The 19,085-nt window shown below is 38.1% G+C and overlaps 1 protein-coding gene across 2 annotated transcripts in view; it reads left to right on the forward strand.

Annotated features, from left to right (window-relative positions):
* Positions 1-19,085, forward strand: part of CHM (CHM Rab escort protein) — a 184,096-nt gene that overhangs the window by 103,684 nt on the left and 61,327 nt on the right. For both annotated transcript variants that reach the window (XM_060087621.1, XM_060087622.1), the window contains exon 9: positions 12,385-12,462. In XM_060087621.1, the coding sequence (XP_059943604.1) occupies positions 12,385-12,462 (78 nt within the window). The remainder of the gene's footprint in view (positions 1-12,384; positions 12,463-19,085) is intronic.

The following is a 19,085-nucleotide window of genomic DNA, read 5'->3' on the forward strand; positions in this document are numbered from 1 at the left end:
GCAAATTAGTGCAGGGCAGGTAACTGGCTGGCTAATTTGAGCACTTTCAGTCTCATAACACAGCCAGAGGTGAATCATGGCTGACAGCTCTACCTTCAGGTCCCAGGCCAGTACCATTAACCTTTGAACTGAGAAGGTTTTCAGGCCATTTCTAGGATTTGCCCAACAGAAGTGACTCTACTTTGTTTTATTTTACTATATGAATTGTCAACAAAGGAAAAAAAAATGAAAGGATCTGGGATTGCAGAGCCCTGGGTCACTTTTGTGTGTGAACCATCTCAGTTTAAAATGTGACAGGCTTGGGCCGGGGTTCAGGTTGGGAGGGGCAGTTGAAGGAAATCAATTGCTTTGGTTTGTAGAGGTGTAAAGGGTGCATAGTTTAAAGAAGGAGCCCAAGGAACCACAGAGGAATAAGGCTAACTATTCGACTTGAGAGTCAGTTTTGTAATAAATAGCTAAAGGGTGAAGTTATTGAACATATAACCCACAGGAGGAAAGAACATGGTTTTTGTGAGGTAATTATACCTCAGCATCTAACAGGGTTCTTTGAGAGGGGTAAATAAGGTGTGAACAAGGCGGAGCCAGTGAACAGTTTAGATTTTCAAAAAGCCTTTGATAAGATTTTATACCAAGACTGCTTTAAAAAAATGTCCTCTCCCCATGGGGTTGGGGATAATGTTTAGTCATGCATAGAGATCTAGCTTAAACACAGGAAGGAAGAAACAAACGGGTGGTTTAAATGAGCTCTTACTTGCATGGAGAGGTTTTTACAGTAGGCTCTCCTAAGGATCAATGTTTAGGTTTTTTTTTTAACATCTTTTTAAATGATTGGGGGGTCAGCATAGTAACTCTCCCAGTTGCTTCCCAATTTATAGTTGACACTGAGAGCTTGTAGATAGTAAAATACTAAGCTGAAGAGTATTAGCTGAAGGACTGTTTCACAAGGCAATGTGAGAAGGCAGGAAAATAGCATGAAAGACTATGTCTGAGAAGATGGCTGTGCACATATTTCAGCTCATGAAAGGGATCCAGGAGTCATTATGTAGGGATCTCTGAAGATATTTGCTTTGGGTATTCTTGTGTCTACATTCAGACTTACATAATACTTGACATAATCATAAAGGGCATTAGAAATAAAAGAGTATATTATTGTCCTGATTGAAAATTGATGCCTTTTTACCTGTGTTATTTGTACAATTTGAGTTTTGAAGACTACGCAGGAAAATGGATCAAGGGTTTGAATAAGGATTATTCAAACAAGAGATGAGTATGTCATTTACAGAATGTCAAACAGAGAAAGTCTGAGAAAGGAGATTAATCAAAAGAAATCTCATGGAGAACATAAGTTGGTTTACTGTAGACTTGTTTGCTACATCCCAAAAGTTTGAACAAAAGGCTTTCTTTTGAATTTGAAAGATCTATTTTTAAATGAATTTGCCTTAGCAGACATGTGGCAAATAAGAAACATGAGGCTATTAGCCTGAGTGTTCAGACTGAAAAATTCAGTTTTATCAAGAGCTTAGTTTATAATATGTTTAAAGAGTAGTCAGGAAACACCAGTGATTTTTCATTAAAAGCTCTGTGGATGTCATTGTGATGGGCTGTATTGAAGAATCATTGAGTTGGCATGGTGATTCTGGCCCTTTTACAAACCAGGGAGCCATTTTACACAAGAACTGTAGATACAGAAGCTAGGCTGTGACCCAAGCTTATAAATTGACCCCCAGTATTTTTGGAAGACTTTATTTTTTAAAGATTGAATGATGACTTGTACTCTATAATTTATGCTAATTTATTCTGAGCCCCTGGTGCAGTTATTACATACAGATCAGTTTCTGTCATCCAATACATATAGTTTTATTGTGACTTTTCCCACAAAAGTTAAATTTAAGGACAGCTGGAAAAGCTGGGAAAAAAAAGAATGAATCATCTACAGAATGTCACCAAGAACAGAGGAAGCTAGATATATGGCTAAGATCTATAAAATAGGGGCAGTTTCTGGGAGTGAGTTTTCTGAAGGCTATGTATTGCTTTTTGGCAGCTTTTTCTAAGTTAAGCATGATGATAATGCCTTCCCAGAGTGACGGCAGTGCCTAAAGGGCAATCCATCTGCCCACAACCTTTTCAGTGAGTGTGAAATTTGCATCAAAAGACCCACTGACTCAGATACTTATACCATATAATTTCTTGAATCATTAATAATGCTGTGCCCTTCCAGGCCCATGGTAACTCCTTGAAAGCACAGAAACTAATCCGTTCATTGTGCCTTCCTGTGTAGAAATTAGTATTAAGTAGTAATTTTGATTAATGGTCAGGAGTTAGTGATTGTTGAGTTTGTAACAAATAGCTGACTCTAATAACCACACCCCAGGTGGAGGAAGAGGGTTTCTGCAGAAGCCCTTCAAAGCGCTGCTTGTACGGGAAGACTGTACCAGACTTGAGCAGTTGAATTTGATTGTTACACACTTCAGAGGGGAGACTGCTCTCATGGATATGTGCATTACCTTAAACTTGTCTTCAGGAAGATATCTTCCTGCTATATCTAGTCCATCAGCAATTCTTGTCAGCTTTATGTCTCAAATATGTCCCCAGTCTCTCCACTTCGTCTCTATTGCCATGACCCTGCTTCAGGCCACCATCATCTCTTGCTGGTCTACTGCAGACATAATTGGCCTCCCCTTTTTCACTCTTGCCCCCTTGACAGTTATCCAGACAGCAGCCAGGCTCATTTAAAAAAAAAATACAAGTCTGATTGTGTCACTGTCCTGCTCAAAACCTTCTGGTGGCTTCTCATTGTTCTTAGAATAAAATTCAATATCTTTGCTGTGGCCTTTGAAGCCCTGCATGGTCAAGACCTTGGCTATCTCTGTGACCCCATTTCATATGATACTTCTCCCTAAGTCACTACATTCCAACCCCACTGGTGCTCTCTCTCTTCCTCAAATACACCGAGCTACTCTGCACTTCCAAGTTTCAAATTTGCTGTTTCTTCTGCTTAGTATATTCTTTCTCTAGATCTTCACATAGTTGATGTCTTCTGGTCACCTACGTCTCAGCTCAAATATCAGTTCCTCAAAGAGGCTCTCCCTGATTATCCTATCTAATGTTCAGACCCATGTATCACCCTCACGTTATCCTGTTTTACTGTTTCAGAACACATATAACTGTTTACTATTACTTTATTTCTTGTCTCTCTTGTGTACTAGATAAGTTATGTGTCAGCAAGGACAGTGTTTGTGTTGTTGACTTTTATATCCCTAATATCTAGAACTACAGCTGATGCATAGTAGGCCTAGTTTCATAAATATTTAGGAATGAAGAAGTAAATCTCAGCGCTCATCAGCATCAGCGGTTCTCTTACAACTGTCACAGTTTCCTCTGGGGAAGGTAGTTGACTTGACCAGGTACCTAAGTTGCTTAAATTGTATTAGAAGAAACTACAGGCCTTGAACACCTGGAGGCAGATTCTCATAGTAATGGCAGTTTAGCCTTATAAACCCCACATGGGTGGTACAGTCTTTAATCATTGTCCTCTTTGCTATAGAAGGTGATAGCCAACAAAAGCTACAATTTATTGAATGTTTATGGTGTATCAGGCACAGAATAAGCACTTCACAGGCATTAGCTCATTTAATCCACGCAACAACCCTATGTGATAGGTTTTATTATTATCCCCATTTTATAGTCTTGAGAACTGAAGCATAGTCACACAGCTAGTAAGTGGGGGAATCCAGATAGGTACCTAGGCAGCCTGACTCCAGAGGTTGACCATCCACATGGATTGCACAACCACCTCTAAGAGCTGATCTCTTGATCTCTGTGTAATTTGTACATCATGACTGAGATTTTACACTTGACTTTTAGTGACCTTTTAGTTTTGGTGATCACTGCTTGCCAAACAAGTTCCTTTGGGTTCTATCACCATGACCAATATCATCATACTGGATCATACTGGATCACTGTGAATGAGACTACGCTGTAATGGAGCACTCATTTGAGGTGTTTTTGTTTTTTTTTTGTTTTTCTTTCTTTTTTCATGGTCTTGCTGCATAGTCTAAAACTTCATAGTAATGAATCCCAAGAACTTATAGCAAGGGATGAGGCCTAGCTTGGGATTGTTATGAACATAACTGTTTCCTGAGGCTGCAGGAATCATTCCCTATTGTGTAGCTCTTGCTCTCAAGAAAGCATTCAGTTCTGGGCCAATAGGAAGTCTATGCTGAGTTGGATGACACTAGCTTCAGTTGTTGGGGAGATATTGAGTGGAGGGGGGAGATGATGCTGTGACTTACATGCTGCCCAATTTTGTATTCCCAGGAGACAGACCAACTACAGGAAAAATGCATCATTCATTTCTGACACCCACTATACAGTCACCCTCCTTCTCCCTACTTCCTGCTGGAAGAAAGTAGAAAAAAAGGGAAAAAAGGATGGTAGTATAAGTAAACACACTGCTAAGTAATATAAATATGTAACCAGTTAGCATGATGTAGTAGTATAAATATGCAATGTAAGTATGTAACCCATAAACATACTATATTCTATGTAATATATATTAAAAGTATGTGTGTGTCAACAGCACTAAGACGTTTGGGACCCACTGTGTGTATGTGTGTATTTAAATGTTTAAAAATAAACACATACACCTACATGTAAGACTCCTCACACAGGTTTTTCAGACCAGCAGGCACTGGTTAAACATGATGGAAAGCTCAATATGTTACTTTAAATGTAGTGCTCTGATAGATGTATGAGTCTGAATATAGTTACAAATAAGTAACTGCAGTTGAACTTTGTATAGATAGATGGAATCACTGAAGCTTGTCTGTCTCTAATGAAACTTAGACTTGCCTAATTACTGTTGAATGGAACTTCTGCTGTATCACTACAGGTTAAGCTGAAGTGTCACTACAGCACAGTGATGATGATCAGTGGTCACTCAGAACTCTCTTATAATGGACTTTTTTGTTTGGTTTGTTTTTAATGGTATTTGATAAAGTGTTTCAAATGTATTTCTGTAGTGACTTTTTTTTGATAGTATTACCTACTGTATTTAGTATGTTTGTAGATGTTTTTTAAGTCCCATAAAACGTATACTTGCTTGCCTCTTAGCCCCATAGTACACTCTAGAAGGTAGATGTACAGAGCTGTCTTGCCAGGCATTATGTTAGGCCCCAGGATGGCTGATATGAACTGGGAAATCTGGGACCTGACTGGCATCATAGTCATTAATGTTCACCATCTTTGGCAGCTTAATTGTCCATCAAAAGGTATGTTAACCCTTGGATCACTAGGCTGCCATTTAATGCACTGGAAGAAAACGTGTCTTGTAGAACCTTATTACCTCCCAAAGAATTAATGGTAAAGTGTTTTCTTTCTACTAACAGCACTTTCTCTGTTTAAAAATCTCTAGCTTACCAATATATACTTTATAAATCACTTTTTAAAATGTGAATTGCAAAGTATTCATAATTTGCTAGGTACTCTAAAGATGAGTACTCCCATGGTTATTCTTACTCTGAGCTATGTTCTAACTAAAATGAAGTCACACATAATCCATTTAACATTAAAGATAGAGAATAAACATGTACTTTTTAGGAGACAATGTAGAAATTGAGGAGTTATTTTACTCTTTGTAATAATCTTTACAACTCGTCAGGAATTAGAACAATTCTAAGAGTAACTTTGACTGACTCCGTGTTGCTTTCCTTCATAACAGCAAAAAAGATGGTACTGACAGTGAAGCAGTTTGTATGATGGTTAACTGAGAAGCCACTGGGGCCAGATCGCCTGAGTTTTTATTCAGCAGTACCGTTTACTAAATGACCTTAAGCAAGTCACTTGACCTCTCTTTCCCTCAGTTTCCAAATCTCTAAAAATCTGCCTCATGGATTTGTAGGATACAATGTGTTAATACATGTAAAGCTTCTGGCATTTAGTGAGCACTCAGTGCTAGCCATGATGATTATTTGTATTGTTGTCATTATTATTGACTGTGTGCACCAAAGACCACTATGTAGCCAACAGTTATTTCTTCACTTCTCATGTAATTCCCTACTTCTCATGTAAATGAGTTTTGAATGCAGCTCTCAAGAACTGCCTGCTGTTGTGCTTCTTACCCATTCATAAAAGAGTTCCTCAGTGGCTCATTACCACCAAGTAGCTCTCCCCTAACCACAAACATTTTTTAAAAAGACTAAGTGTGATAATGCTTCATAAGAATATCACACAGTGGAGTTTTCATCAATCCCATCATTTTGCCCGGCACTTTTTACAAAACACTGTTTTTTGTCACTTGGGCACTAGGTACATTGATGAAAATACTGAAGTGAGAAAGAACAAATGCCACCACTGTGAGCAACACATAGCTCCCCTAACAGGTAAACCTGCTGTAGGGGAAAAAAGGCCAGTGAGAAGCAGTATGAAAAACACATATACATACAACTGTATGCTTTTGCAATTACAGACACTTATAGAAGATATCAAGTCATCTTTCCAAGAGCACAAAATACTTCCTATGTTCTCATTTAAAATTAAAAGGAAATTTGTTGGATTATCATGACAGTGTCATTATTGTACTTCTTCCTCTGTAATATTCACCATCATCCTCACAAACCAGTTCTTAACATCTTTACGTTCTTATGTTTCTTCCATATAGTATATGTCCACTGTTAATAAATCATGTTTTTGAAAACCTGGTAATTTTTTCATGGCTTACTAAAATAAATATAGATGCCTCTATTACATTTTATATTTAAATGTATTTTTCAGAGGTCTCATTTACCATAAAAACTTCATAGAAATGAATTTTCAAACAAAAAGATACTTGATAATATTATATACTAAAGTAGCAATATGTTTCATAAACAAGTGCAATATATAATGAAAGGAGGTCTCTGTAGAAAATTGCATTTCATTTTAGTTAAGTGGATTTCTCATGCTTTTGATAAACTTGTAATCTATGACATGTTTTATGCTTTTTTAACCTTATACAATCTCTGACTAATTCTGAACTTGATCCCCTTGCCTTTCTTGCAATCTGCGAAGATACTTAAAATTGTTTTTCCCGGGCTTCCCTGGTGGCGCAGTGGCTGAGAGTCCGCCTGCCGATGCAGGGGACACGGGTTCGTGCCCCGATCCGGGAAGATCCCACATGCCGCAGAGTGGCTGGGCCCGTGAGCCATGGCCGCTGAGCCTGCGCGTCTGGAGCCTGTGCTCCGCAACGGGAGAAGCCACAACAGTGAGAGGCTCGTGTACTGGGAAAAAAAAAAAAAAAAATTGTTTTTCCCCAGAGGGGGAGTTGATGTGTGTGTTGGGGGTGGGGAGAGAGAGAGAAGGAAAGAGAGAGGGGGAGAGAGAGAGAGAGGGAGAGGGGGGAGAGAGAGAGAGAGGAGGGAGAGAGAGAGAGGGAGAGAAAGGAGGGAGAGAGAAAGAGGAGGGAGAGAGGGAGAGAAAGAGGAGGGGGAGAGGGAGGGAGGGAGAGAGAGAGGGAGAGAGGGGGAGAGAGGAGAGGGAGAGAGGAGGGAGAGAGGAGGGAGAGGGAGAAAGAGGAGGGAGAGAGGGAGAGAGGGAGTGGGAGAGAGAGAGAGAGAGAGAGAGAGAGAGAGAGAGAGAGAGAAACATGTACCAGTCTAAGTGAAATGAAAAACTCCACAGGTCAGTTGGCAACAGCTCATCTGTAGCTACTTAAGAGGAAGTTGGAAACACTGGTGCTACTATTCACATGAAAAAGATATCCCCAGGCTAATGAGAATACTAATCATGTGGTTCACACTTTTAACTTGCTTGTCCATATTGAGACCTTAACCTAATTCAGCCTATTTGTTTTTAGTGGGCCAGTAACATTTCATGTGCATATGATCTGCAATATCATCAGGAAATTGATGGTGAAAGTTGGGCTGTTTGTCGTGATCACATCAATTTCACTGTATCAGTATTCCCTTACCAATAACAGGAGGCAGAATATCACTTGAGAAATGTAGCTAAACAGTCCAGCAGAAATATGACCTCATCTAACACTCTTTAGAATCTGAGTACAATGTCTCAAATAATACCAGGTGAACCAACGCAGGTAATAAATAGTTTCATAATTTGATATGTGACTGGTGAACAAGATTAGCAAGGAGAAGAGAATATCTTGTAGCTAATGTCCTGGGTACAATTTGCAGTCTAAAGGGTTTCTGAACACATGAAATTTTGCTTGCTTGCTCTAGTGTGCCATTTCTTGTATTAGTCTAAATTTTTCAATGGGAAAAAACCCCCTGATTTCCTCGTTGTTCTATACCAGAAGGAATTATTACCTAACTTAATTAGCTTGGTCATAACTACTAAAATGATTGAATTTAGAAATACAATAAGAATATTATGACATATTTAGAGTCACTTATCTGTATCACTCATTTATATTTTTCATTATAATCTGGTTATGAAGTATTTTAAGGATGTTTCAGAAAGTACAGATAATAATATACAGACCAGCCATGTAACCACTCACGGTTTTGCCAAATCTTAACATTTTGCCATATTTGCTCTCAATATATTTTTTAAAGAAACTGAGCAATTGAAACCTTCAGTGTAACTTTCACTCTTTCCCTTCTCAGAGATAACTACTATCCTGAATTTCATGTTCATAATTCCCTTAAATATTTGTTTTACTACATTTATATGTGTCCATAAATGATATTGTGTGTGTATATATATATAGTATTATTTTGCATATAAAGTTTTAAAACTTTTTATAAATGATATCACTCTGGATATATTCTTCCCCAACTTGCTATTATCGCTCAATTTTTATGTTTTTGCCATATATCCCTGGTGATAGATGGGGCTGTAGTTCATTCATTTAAATTGCTTATAGTATTCTGTAGTACAATGTGAGAGATTAAGCCAACTGTACAGTTAGAAGGTGTAGTCCTCACAAGACCTCCCACACTTCTGACACAAACTGCAAGTTTGGGGGATTCCCAAAACGACCCTCAGTTTTGATAGTTCACCAGAGGGACTCCCACGACTCACTAAAAGCTGTTAACTCACCATTATGCTTTATTTTTTATTATTATTATTTTTAATATATATATATTTTTTTAAATTAATTTATTTATTTATGTTTGGCTGTGTTGGGTCTTCGTTTCTGTGCGAGGGCTTTCTCCAGTTGCGGCGAGCAGGGGCCACTCTTCATCGCGGTGTGCGGGCCTCTCACTATCGCGGCCTCTCCTTGCGGAGCCCAGGCTCCAGACACGCAAGCTCAGTAGTTGTGGCTCACGGGCCTAGTTGCTCCGCGGCATGTGGGATCCTCCCAGACCAGGGCTCGAACCCTTGTCCCCTGCATCGGCAGGCAGACTCTCAACCACTGTGCCACCAGGGAAGCCCCACCGTTATGCTTTATTACAGGGAATGCGTATAGCTTGAGATCAGTCAAGGGAAGAAGTGTGTAGGATAGATTACAGGGCGGTTCCAAATGTGGAGCTTTCAGTTTTCCTCTCCCCGTGATATTCTCCTCTTATTGATGTATAGCACTATGCACAGAAGATGGCTAACCAGGGAGGTTCAGCGGAGCTTCAGTGTCCAGAGTTTTCATTGGTGCTCCATCACTCAGGTGTGACTGATTTGCCCATGGGGCTGATCTCAGTCTCCAGCCCCACCAGAGGTTAACTGAAATACCACAGTTCCCAAAGTCTCCACCCTAAATCACACTTTGGTCTTTCTGGCATGACTATTCCCCACCCTAAGACTCTGGTGTGGCCAGCCCTCCCCCTAAGTCATATTGTTAGACTGTCTGGTGACCCAAGGGCCACACACAAACAAGGACACTTCTTTCAGGCTTGGCATTCCAAGGGCTTAGAGATAACTTCCCAGAAACCAAGAACAAAGGCCGGACGTCCTTGTGGGCCAGGTTAAATTCTTTACTACACATATGAATATACCACATTTTCTTTTGTTCATTCTCCTCTTGATGGACATTTGGGTTGCATGTGATGTATATCAAGTAGTACCTATATTTATTTATTTAATGAATGCTTTATGTAGTACTGTATGACAGGCACTGTGTAGCTTCTTTACAAATATTAACTCATTTAATTCCCAGAATAATCCTCTGTGATATAAATACTATTATTCTCATTCTACAGATGAAGAAAATAGGATACACAGAGGCTAAATACCTTGTTCAAGGTCCCACAGTCAGTAGGTGGAATAGCTGAGGTATAAACTCAGGCAGTCAGAATCCTTCCCCATAACCAGTATGTTTTGCTGTCTAAAAAAAATGCAGCAACAATTATTTTTATACACGTCTTCTTTTGTATATATGTCTGAGAGTCTTTGTAAGTTTTATGCCTAATAGGATTGCTGCACTGTAGGCGTATGCATCATCAACTTTATTAGACATGGCCAAATTATTATCCAAACTGATAATTTTAAATAATTTGTAAGATATTTGCACATATCTTTCCTAGTCTGTGGCTTTTCATTTTCTTTTGTTGTCCAGATGTTTATAATTTTAAAATACTTCATTTTTTTCAAGATTTTCTCTATGATTTTGCTTTTTGTATCTTATTCAAGAACTATTTCTTTCCCCTGAGCTCAAATGTATATCCTCCTATATTCTAGAAGCTTTGCCTTTTATATTTGTACCTTTCATCTACCTGGGATTGATTCTGAATATGGTGTAAAACAGTTGTCTCAAAACCACTTGTTCAATGGTCCATTCTTTCCCCATTGGTCTGTAATGCCACCTCTGTCATAATCATATTCATATACTTATAGGTCTTTATATTAGTTTGCTATTGCTGCCATAACAAATCACCACAAACTTATTAGCTTAAAACCATACAAGTTATTATCTTATAGTCCTGGAGGTCAGAAGTCTAAAATGGGTGGGCAGGGCTATCTTCCTTCTTGGGGCTCTAGGAGAGAATTTGTTTCTTGTCTTTTCTAGCTTATAAAGGGCCCCTACATTCCTTGGCTTGTGACCCCCTTCTAGCAGTAGCATCACTCTGACCTCTGTTTCCATCCTCAAAATCTTCACTGACTTTGACCCTTCTGCTTCCTTTTTTAAAGTACTTTTCCGATGACATCGCACCCACTGGGATAATCCAGGATAATCTCTCCAGCTCAAGATCCTTAATTTAATCACATCTTTAGAGACCCTCTTGCTGTGTAAGAGAACATATCCACAGGTTCCAGGGATTAGGATGTGAACATCTGTAATGGGGGCATTGTTCAGCCTACCACAGTCTTCTTCCTGGACTTTCCGTCATTCTTATGTTTTTAATTCATCCCTTTTAAGCATACCCATTTTATAATCTCTGATAGCTCTACTATCTGAGTAAAGTGTTTTGGGAATCTAATTCTGCTGTTTATTGTGTCCAATAATTCTCACTCAGGATAAGATGTGTTTCTTCATCTGTTGTATAATTTTAGATTATAAAGTCATCATAAGGGAACTCTGTGACAATCCATGTGGCCTGGGTTGAGGTCATATTGCTCCAGAAAGTTTTAGCAGTTGCTTCCACCAAGTTTCCAGGAGGTACTACTGACCCAGAGCCACTTTAATGATGTTTTATTGGTTGAGGGTTTCTTGGATCATGTAGTAGTGTAATTTCAAATTTCCAACCTATGTGAGAGCAGACCACTGGTTATAAATATAGAGGTATATATATCTTCTTCCACACAAGGCTTTAGGTAAAACAATTTCTTATGTTTTCTCTCTCTTGTAGTCATTGGATTTTCTACCTTGATCACCTCTTCACTGAGTCCTTTTAAGGATCCAGATGTTGTTAGAGATATCTCATTCTCTACTCCCTGCCTTGTTTGGATCCTAAGGCCTCTCTTTTCCCTACGTGGGTGGGCATTAAAACCCCAGCCCTTAGATTCATGAGTTAGGCAAACTCCTTAGAGCTTCTGTAGCATTAACTCTTGTGCTTACTGCTCTGGTTTTCAGTTCCCGGTTTAGTTTTTGCTTACTTTTATGGTAAATCTCCAGAGCTTTCCCTGCTTGTTTCTTCCTTAACATTTCTTTGCGGTCACTTCTGTTGGGGGGTGGTCTCATTCATCACCTTTTGAGGCTATTTGTAGCCTATGTATCTCAGTAGCTGATTTGGTGTTGGGGGTAGCTGAGCTTTGTTTAGGGACCCTTTTGGCTTGGTCTGAATTCTAGGCTTCCACGTTGTATTATTAGCACTATTACCTGTGCTGCACTAAAATATTACTAATCTTACCTCTGAGAGATTCTTAATACCATGATAGAAAAGGTAATAAATTGTCAAAATCTTCTTTCTCTAAGACCAATTAAATTTATTAAATGTTAGATATTTAAAAGAATATTATGTTACCCTAATTTTGAACTCAAGAATTCTAATCCTCATTTTCCTATTCTCTTCCTAGGATGTGTGCAGTGTTTGGTGGAATCTATTGTCTTCGCCATTTGGTACAGTGCCTTGTCGTGGACAAAGAATCTGGAAAGTGAGGATGATATACGTTACCTTCCTATATTTACATCCCAAACACAAGTGAAAAATGCTAAAGTCGATTTTTAAAAAATGATTCTTCAAAGATCCTCCTTGGAATTAATAACATATCAACCTTGATTAAAAGTAATTTGTGTTTACATCTTCCAGAACAAGGAAAGTGAGTTCAGAATATAGAAACTAAATTAATTTCCCTACAATATGACTATAGCTCCTGATCATCCAAGCTTGGAAGACAGATCATTTCAGCTGCCGGGGTTGGGTGATGAGTGATGTTAGTTTTCCTTATAGCCTTACCTCCTCTAATTGATTTTCATCAGATGACAACAAAGCCCTTTGTTATTGCATTTTTAAAAATGGAGCTTACCTAAAGACTCATCAGATTAATCTCTGCTGATAATGCATGTCACTCCAAGAGAAAAGACTTTAATGAGTTTTTAGGTAGATTGTTGTCATAAACTATGCTGCCCTGTTATCTGAGGATAAATTCTTTTACAACCGTATGAGGTCTGCAGTCTGATTTAGGATTGAAATAAGGATGTACCTGCTTTTAAAGAAAGCTGAGCACAGTCTATTTATCTGTGTATTTTTATATTTCAACTATATTTTTCTAGGATTTATTATTGAGTTACTAGCATTTTCTGTTGTCTAAATTACACTAAATAAGTAGTATTCTTTGATATCTGGGTTTTACATTGAAACTTAAATGGGTCAACTGGATCGAGTTTTAGGAGCTATTTAATTTGCTATGTATTTTCCTTTTTTGTTATATGTTCTTAAGCATATACTGACTTATATCTCTTGTGTGACTGTTTTTAGGGGTATATAAAGAAATAGTATTTTTCAGGTCATAAAATACCTTAATATCTTGAACTGGAAGCTTAAAAATATAAGTTTTAAGCTGTTTTTTTTTCATTTTACAGTAATTCTGTATAGTCGAAGTGGCATAAAATGTCTGTTAACTTCTTAAAAGCCAGTTATAGTGCACCGACTAGTATTTCAAGATATGGTGGAGAACAAATTCAGCTAGAATATGTAATAGTTAAACAGTGAATTTGCTTTAGAAAAGTAATTCTCTAGTATAAGATAAAATAGGCACATCATTTAAAGGCTTATAATTTACTTTTAGCAATTTAACAGAAAGGTACTACGTAAATGAAGCATGATAATCTACAGTGAAAAAATCCACCCTGAAGGCCCAAGATACTCATATATTGATGCATGAAGGGCTCTGTGGAAGTTCATGAAGGAATAGTTGTCTTTATGACTCTTAGAGTCATTTTTCCTTATGCATTCATTTTGAAGCATGAGTATGTACCCATGATGTAAAGGCAGATAATGAATTGCTTGTTTGGTGTTTATTTACTTAGATTCTTTTACCTTTTGGGGGCCTCATTCCAGTCCTACACGTTACTTTTAGTGACATGAAGAATTTGCATGGCTCATGTTTGTTTAAAAAAAAAAAGGATATGTTAGTACAGTAAAAACATCTGTTGAACTAAAGGCTACATTTACCTTAACTTTGACTTAGTTTTTATTACAAACTCTGAACAGAAGAACTCTTCTTTGTGGTCTGCTGCAGATTTCAGTTGCAACAGATAGCTGAGGGCTAAGGGTCTAACGACCAAAGTTTGGTAGTTTTCAAATTTTAATGTGCCTATGAATCACTAGGTAAACTTGTTTTAAAAAAAATACACATTTCTGTGCCTCACGCTGGGAGAGTGAAATTGGATAATGTGCTTAGAGTGGAGCCAGGGAATTTGCAGTTTTAAGGAACACCCCCAAATGAATATAATGTAGGTGCTCCTTAGATGACACTAAGAAACACTGATCTGTAAGGTAAAGTTCAGGACTTAGCCAGTGGTACTATATTCCATGATGGACTGGGGACTCTAGGTCTTAATTCATTTCTTTTGCATCTTTGTAGAAGGACCTCAAACATAACAGTTATTCTCTAACAACTCTGAAGGCATGCAATGGTCAGGTAACCCTGGAGGGAAAGAAGACATGGAACTCTGTCACTGCCATAAGTGACAGTGGACACAAGTCACTTTTCTCTGGGCCAGTTCCCTTATCTGCAAGATGAGTTAGATGGACTCTGCAGTAGTTTTCGAGTCTCCTCCAGCTATGACATGCTTCAGTTGAGTTACTGAAAGTACTTAGTTTTTCCTTAACACTTACAAGTAAGTTATTTTAAGATGTTTTATATGCCAAAATGTAGTCCATTCTCACATACTGGGTTATCTTCAGTCCCAGTGAGAAATTGAAAAAAAAATGTTCAAACAACTTGTATGTGTCTACTTTAATGAATGTAAATGAAATAGCAAGATGTCTACTTATGCTGTTTATTATTATTTTACTAGAACCTCAGTTTTCCAGTGAATATTTTTTTCTTGTCCATCTTGGGGTGGTTAAGATACAGCCATTTTGTATTCTGCATATGATTCTCATACTGGAAAACTTATTCCAAGCCATAACTATTTAATTCCTTAATAGTGGGACAGTTAAACATTTGACCTGCATTTATAATATTCCCGGTATCTACAGTATTCTCACTATACTAAATTGTGTATGGGATCTTTCAAATGTTCCTTTTAAGAGACAACCATTACTTCAAAATTGTAAATTCATATCTTTGCTAGTAATTATGAAATTTTGCTTCTTTAAAATATCCATTCGGGCTTCCCTGGTGGCGCAGTGGTTGAGAGTCCGCCTGCCGATGCAGGGGACACAGGTTCGTGCCCCAGTCCGGGAAGATCCCACATGCCGTGGAGCGGCTAGGCCCGTGAGCCATGGCGGCTGAGCCTGCGTGTCCGGAGCCTGTGCTCCACAACGGGAGAGGCCACAACAGTGAGAGGCCCGCGTACCGCAAAAAAAAAAAAAAAAAAAAAAAAATCCATTCTATCAACTCAAAGAGTCTCTATAAACATCTAAAGCTAGCATTGATTGAAGTTGACTCAGGCTAATGTATCTTTCCCAAATACTATTTTGTCATTCAAAATCAAATAATTGAGAGACCTACCAGTGATAGGAGATGTTTTGTTAGGACTTGAATATAAAGTGAGGGATAATTTTTTGAGGGGAAAAACTTGAGTTTATATTTGGGCATATCCAGCATACATTTCTTTTTAAGCAATCTAGGTTGACTCAAGTAATTGTTTATTCTAAGTGTAATTGGCATATTAGTCAAGGAATCTGCAGATGTTTGTATTTGTCTCCTTGTGGTTTTATATTGCCTTTTTCCCCCCAATTTTCCTATAAGGAACACTTGACATCCCCTTTACTCTTCGGTGTAGTTAAGAGCTAACCATGCTTCAGGTCTAAGGTCTAAGTTTATTTCTTGATCCCACAGACTAGATCAGAATGCAGCCCCCCAACTCAGGTCCCCTTTTATAATTATAAATTCCCCCTAAGAAAAGTCAGGGTCTCACTGCTTTATCTCCAGAACCAAGGCAGGTTCCTATCACCCATTATACGCAGTAGCTTTGTGTTAAATGAATGAGTGAAGATTAAAAACCGATGATAACCTTTTCTGTGCTTTTCTTTTCACCTTTCACTGAGGAAACCTGATAGAAGCATAAATGATCATAGCACTGAGTTTAGCATGGTGATTACACATCAAAGTATCATACCAATGTTGAGAAGAGAAATATGGAATATGTAACTAAATGCATACTTATTTTCAGCTGGATCTTATTTTTCATTTTTTTCAACAAAGGTCAAGGTTTATTTATTTATTATTTTTTAAATTTCTGAATGTTATTTTATTTATTTTTATACAGATTCGTTTTAGTTATCCATTTCATACACATTAGTGTTTATATGTCAATCCCAATCTCCCAATTCATCACACCACCACCACCACCACACCCCGCCGCCTTACCTCCTTGGTGTCCATACGTTTGTTCTCTACATCTGTGTCTAAATTTCTGCCCTGCAAACCAGTTCATCTGTACCATTTTTCTAGGTTCCACATGTATGCGTTAATATACAATATTTGTTTTTCTCTTTCTGACATACTTCACTCTGTATGACAGCCTCTAGATTCATCCACGTCTCTACAAATGACCCAATTTCGTTCCTTTTTATGTCTGAGTAATATTCCATTGTATATATGTACCACATCTTCTTTATCCATTCATCTGTCGATGGGCATTTAGATTGCTTCCATGACCTGGCTATTGTAAATAGTGCTGCAATGAACACTGGGATGTTTGTGTCTTTTGGAATTATGGTTTTCTCTGGGTATATGCCCAGTAGTGGGATTGCTGGGTCATATGGTAACTCCGTTTTTAGTTTTTTAAGGAACCACCATACTGTTCTCCATAGTGGCTGTATCAATTTACATTCCCACTAACAGTGCAAGAGGTTCCCTTTTCTCCACACCCTCTCCAGCATTTGTCATTTGTAGATTTTTTGATGATGCCCATTCTAACTGGTGTGAGGTGATACCTCACTGTAGTTTTGATTTGCATTTCTCTAATAATTAGTGATGTTGAGCAGCTTTTCATGTGCTTCTTGGCCATCTGTATGTCTTCTTTGGAGAAATGTCTATTTAGGTCTTCTGCCCATTTTCTGATTGGGTTGTTTTTTTAATATTGAGCTGCATGAGCTGTTTATAAATTTTGGAGATTAATCCTTTGTCCGTTGATTCATTTGCAAATATTTTCTCCCATTCTGAGGGTTGTCTTTTCGTCTTGTTTGTAGTTTCCTTTGCTTTTCAAAAGCTTTTTTTTTTTTTTTCCAGTGTGCGGGCCTCTCACTGTTGTGGTCTCTCCCGTAGCGGTGCACAGTCTCCGGATGCGCAGGCTCAGCAGCCATGGATCATGGGCCCAGCCGCTCCGCGGCATGTGGGATCTTCCTGGACCGGGGCACGAACCCGCGTCCCCTGCATTGGCCGGCGGACTCTCAACCACTGTGCCACCAGGGAAGCCCCCTGCAAAAGCTTTTAAGTTTCATTAGGTCCCATTTGTTTATTTTTGTTGTATTTACATTATTTTAGGAGATGGATCAAAAGATATTTTGCTATGATTTATGTCAAAGAGTGCTCTTCCTATGTTTTCCTCTAAGAGTTTTATAGTGTCTGGTCTTACATTTAGGTCTCTAATCCATTTTGAGTTTATTTTTGTTTATGGTGTTAGGGAGTGTTCTAATTTCATTCTTTTACATGTAGCTGTCCAGTTTTCCCAGCACCAATTATTGAAGAGACTGTCTTTTCTCCATTGTATATCCTTGCCTCCTTTATCATAGACTAGTTGACCATAGGTGCATGGGTTTATCTCTGGGCTGTCTATCCTGTTCCATTGATCTATATTTCTGTTTTTGTGCCAGTACCGTATTGTCTTGATTACTGTAGCTTTGTAGTATAGTCTGAAGTCAGGGAGTCTGATTCCTCCACCTCCGTTTTTTTCCCTCAAGACTGCTTTGGCTATTCGGGGTCTTTTGTGTCTCCATACAAATTTTAAGATTTTTTGTTCTGGTTCTGTAAAAAATGCCATTGGGGATTTGATAGGGATTGCATTGAATCTGTAGATTGCTTTGGGTAGTATAGTCATTTTCACAATATTGATTCTTCCAATCCAAGAACATGGTATATCTCTCCATCTGTTTGTATCATCTTTAATTTCTTTCATCAGTGTCTTATAGTTTTCTGCATACAGGTCTTTTGTCTCCCTAGGTAGGTTTCTTCCTAGGTATTTTATTCTTTTTGTTGCAGTGGTAAATGGGAGTGTTTCCTTGATTTCTCTTTCAGATTTTTCATCATTAGTGTATAGGAATGCAAGGGATTTCAGTGCATTAATTTTCTGTCCTGCTACTTTACCAAATTCATTGATTAGCTCTAGTAGTTTTCTGGTGACATCTTTAGTATTTTCTATGTATAGTATCATATCATCTGCAAACAGTGACAGTTTTACTTCTTCTTTTCCGATTTGGATTGCTTTTATTTCATTTTCTTCTCTGATTGCCGTAGCTAGGACTTTCAAAACTATGTTGAATAATAGTGGCAAGAGTGGACATCCTTGTCTTCTTCCTGATCTTAGTGGAAATGTTTTCAGGTTTTCATCTTTGAGAATGATGTTTGCTGTGGGTTTGTTGTATATGGCCTTTATTATGTTGAGGTAGGTTCTCTCTATGCCCACTTTCTGGAGAGTTTTTATCATAAATGGGTGTTGAATTTTGTCGAAAACTTTTTCTGCATCTATTGAGATGATCATATGGTTTTTTTTCTTCAATTTGTTAATATGGTGTATCGCATTGATTGATTTGCATATATTGAAGAATCCTTGCATCCCTAGGATAAATCCCACTTGATCATGATGTATGGTCCTTTTAATGTGTTGTTGGATTTGTTTGCTAGTATTTTGTTGAGGATTTTCGCTTCTGTATTCATCAGTGATATTAGTCTGTAAATTTTTTTTTTCTGTAGTATCTTTTTCTGGTTTTGGTATCAGGGTGTGGTGGCCCCATAGAATGAGTTTGGGAGTATTCCTTCCTCTGAAATTTTTTGGAAGAGTTTGAGAAGGATGGGTGTTTGCTCTTCTCTAAATGTTTGGTAGAATTCACCTGTGGAGCCATCTGATCCTGGACATTTGTTTGTTGGAAGATTTTTATTCTGAG

The sequence above is a fragment of the Mesoplodon densirostris genome, chromosome X (assembly GCF_025265405.1).
Source record: "Mesoplodon densirostris isolate mMesDen1 chromosome X, mMesDen1 primary haplotype, whole genome shotgun sequence".
Lineage (NCBI taxonomy): Eukaryota > Metazoa > Chordata > Mammalia > Artiodactyla > Ziphiidae > Mesoplodon > Mesoplodon densirostris.